At 62.2% G+C, this 3369-nt stretch overlaps 1 protein-coding gene across 1 annotated transcript; it reads right to left on the bottom strand.

The window, feature by feature from the left end:
• Positions 1-497: 497 nt before the first annotated feature.
• EPOP (elongin BC and polycomb repressive complex 2 associated protein) lies at positions 498-1637 on the bottom strand. The gene has a single exon (XM_029210963.1). The coding sequence runs from the start codon at positions 1635-1637 to the stop codon at positions 498-500; it is 1140 nt and encodes a 379-aa protein (XP_029066796.1).
• Between the last annotated feature and the right edge of the window lie 1732 nt (positions 1638-3369).

A 3369-nucleotide genomic window follows, 5' to 3' on the forward strand; every position in this document is an offset into this window, starting at 1 on the left:
GTTAAAGGCCTGGATGGTGCGGGTGGGGGATGCCCCCGGGAGCTGCCAATCATCTCCCCACCCCCACCACGGCCCCCCCCACCCCAATCCCCAGGCTCGCCCACAGAAACAACCGGTTTGTCCATCACCAAGGTCTCTCTCCCTCTTTTTTTTTCCTTGTCTTTGAGCTGTAGCCTCCTCGGCTCCCCCTGGGGTGAAGGCCCTGCCCCCAGAGATCCGAGATGGAAGAGGCGAGGGATTGGAATCTATGTCTTTAAGCCTTTTTCGATTAAGCCTTCTCCTGACTCCAGCCCTTGGTTCGTCTCCAAAGGATGAGCGGGAGGGGGTGTCACCCCAACCAGTTAGGTGCTTGAAGATCACTGTCATTTGAGGTCCCTCTGACCACAGCCCATAAAACCTGAAGAGGACAGGCAAAGGTGAGAAATGAGGGTCTGTCCTCAAGCCCGCAGTTTGGCTGTGGCCCCCACTTTTCCCCTTCGGCAGAAGAGGTCTCACGCTCAGAGCTGCTCCAGGTTGATCCCCCAGAATTTGAGGCCGGGGGGCTCAGGGACAGCGGGACCCCCAATCTGCCACCTCCACAGCGGGTGGGCAGGCGGGGGCTTAGAGTCTCCCTGGAGACGAAGCGAGGATGCCGGCCCTAAGTCTCCGTCCTCCCCCACCACCAGGGCCGGGGGGCAGGGGAAGCAGTCGAGGAGGCTGAAGGTGCTCGTGGTGGGGAGCGTCGGTGCAGGACGGCGGGGCTGTGCGCTGCGTTGGGGGGGCGTCGGCCGCCGGCGTTTCTTGGCGGCTCCCCGGGAGGGCCCTTTGGCTGGGGGCCGCTCGGGCCCCCGTCGCAAACTCGGAGTGTCGAGGGCGAAGCCCTTCGCGTAACACCAAAGTTTCGAGCGGCGGATCAGACGATCGAAATGTTCCTGGCGGAGATCGCCGGGCGCCGCCGGAGCTTCGCTGGCCGTCGAGGGGCTGGCGGCCGTTGCCTCGGGGGCGGCCTTCGGGGGGTTTCCATCGACTGCGGCAGTCTGGCTCGGCGGGGGCGGCTCCGGCGCTGTCCCGGGCCCCGCGGGCTCAGAGGAGAGGCCCGCAGGTGGCGGCGGAGGCCGGGAACCCGGTTCCTGATGCGGGCTGGCGGCGGGGCCAGGCTGGGAGTCGAGACCGGGGGCTGGCCTAGGCGGAGCCGAGACGGAACTGGTCGGAGATTCCCGAGGGCGCCGGGGCGCCGGGCAGCGGCCGGGAGGTACGCCGGAGCGAGCGCCGAAGTGCGGGAAACTGCCTCCGCCCTCTTCCTCCTCGCCGCGGCCCCGGCACACAGCGGCGTCGGCATCCTGGCTGGCCGGGGAGTTGGGATCGCTGTAACGCCAGGCCTGTCCCGCGAGGTGCTTCAGGCCATCCGGGGCCCAGCCGCCGGTGCACAGGGGGGCATGAGGGCCCAGCAGCACCGGAGCCCGCGGCGCCAGCTCCCCAGGCCCCAGGTCCAGAGAGGACGCCCGGGGTTTGGCAAGGGCGCAGAAGGCAAGGGCACGCAGGCACAGCGGAGAGAACTCCTGGGTCCCCCGACGCGTCTTCCGGGGTGTGGGGGAGCAGGGCGACCCTCGCGGGGACGCCGGCACTGCGAGGCGGGGAGCGGGGCACAGAGTCTCCATGGAACCACCCGGGGGGGGTGCCCACTGCGGGGGCCCTGGTCCCAGCGGCGGGATGCCCTGGCTGCCCGAAGAGCCCACGGGCGAGGGGAACATCGCCCCCCCTCGACGGGGAGGTCTCTGCTCACGGGCGCCCCCGGCCCGCACCCCTGGGCCGCGGGGCTCCGGCTCCCTCTTCGATCTCGTCACGCGGCCCTCCTGGCGGCCGGACTCCTGGGTCCCTGCGAGTCCCGGCGCGGTCTGCCGCCCTTCCTGCCTCCGCGATCCCTGTGCAGCCCAGGCGCGAGCCCTTCTTGAGTTGCCCAGAGCGCAGAGGCTGGGGAAACAAAGCGGCCGGCGGCCGCGGGAGGCGGGAAGGACCCCGGGCCCGGCACCCGGTGCCCGGGCCCAGGCGGCAGGGAGGGCGCCTTCCGCCCGCTCGGCTTCTTTCTTCCCCGCTGGCTCCCGGAGACCGCGTTATAGAGAACTGCCCCCTCGCTGCCCCAATACCAGCGCCGGGGCCGCGAGCCCGCCGCTGATTGGGCGGCACTGCCAGTGACGTTAGCCCGGACCCCACCCCTCCAGCGGCACCGCCCCCGTCCCCATTCCGCACACAGACACACACACGTGGACCCGGCGCGGCGGCGGCTGGGAGGGAGGAAAGGAGGGTGCGTGCGCGGGTGGGATCGCGACTGGCGAAACGCGCCACTAAACGTGGCGCGGTGGCGTCCTGGTGTTCAGTCGCCGCAAAGCACTTCATTTTTTCCTTAGCAGTCATGGTTTTCGCATCCGGAAAATGGGAATGTTCATATCTACTCTCTTGGGACAACGTGAATCAACATAGGTGAATCTCAAAGGCGACGATGAAAGGAAAGATGAAAAGAGGTTGTTTAGAAACTTTGCACAGCAGGGACTCCTGCAAGCAGAGAATGTTCCCAACCTCTCTGTTTCGGTCGCCTAGAACAGTGCCTGGCACACAGTGGGCTCAAAAAATGTTGAATGAATAGTTAGGAATTCAGTGAGTGTGTACAAGATGATAAAAGTAAGAAATAAATTCGGAGAGGAGGAGTATTATTACACCCACGAAAGACGATAAATAGACTTTCTCAGTACCTGTTTCCATTTCTGACTTAGCTTCTAAATGGCCCCTTGAACAAATTCTGAGGAGCTGGCTCTGCAGCCCGCCTCAAATCCCAAGACTCTGCCCTGTGAGGCGTGAACTGCCAAAATGGGTTGAGGAGACCAAAGGAGGGGACACACACACCCTCACTCTTATCTCCCCCAGGCAGAGTAAAGCAAAGAAAAAGTGAATTCCAATAAAAATCCTGATAATGGAGGACCACGTCCCCGCAGCACGTTCCATCCTCTTACCCTTATTTAGTTTCTGTAGATCCTGCTATTATATGAAAAGCTGTGAGTGTTCTTTGTTGTCTGTTCTTCTTTGATGTTGTTGTTGTCTGTCTCTCCCGTTAGTCTGGAAATGAGCTGATGAGAACTTTGTTTTAATCCCTTCTGCATCCTCAGTGCCTACAACAGAGCCCAGACTTAATAAGTGCTCAATATATATTTGTAAGTGAATGAAGGAATCCCTGAAATACTTCCCTCTTAATAAAAATCAGGTTATTGGAATATAGCGACTTCCCATCCCCAGAAATATGCAGAGAGATTGATATGATGACATGGAGTAAGGATGTGTTCGTACGTGGGGGGGGTGGTCACAGAGAGAAATATCTTACTCTGAGGCAGGGATAAGAGA

This window comes from Monodon monoceros, unplaced genomic scaffold (genome assembly GCF_005190385.1).
Source record: "Monodon monoceros isolate NGI ecotype Baffin Bay Population unplaced genomic scaffold, NGI_Narwhal_1 Super_Scaffold_9, whole genome shotgun sequence".
Lineage (NCBI taxonomy): Eukaryota > Metazoa > Chordata > Mammalia > Artiodactyla > Monodontidae > Monodon > Monodon monoceros.

Bases quoted from the DNA above. Each gene is read 5' to 3' on its own strand.
- EPOP (XM_029210963.1), bottom strand. From the start codon at position 1,637: ATGGAGACTCTGTGCCCCGCTCCCCGCCTCGCAGTGCCGGCGTCCCCG.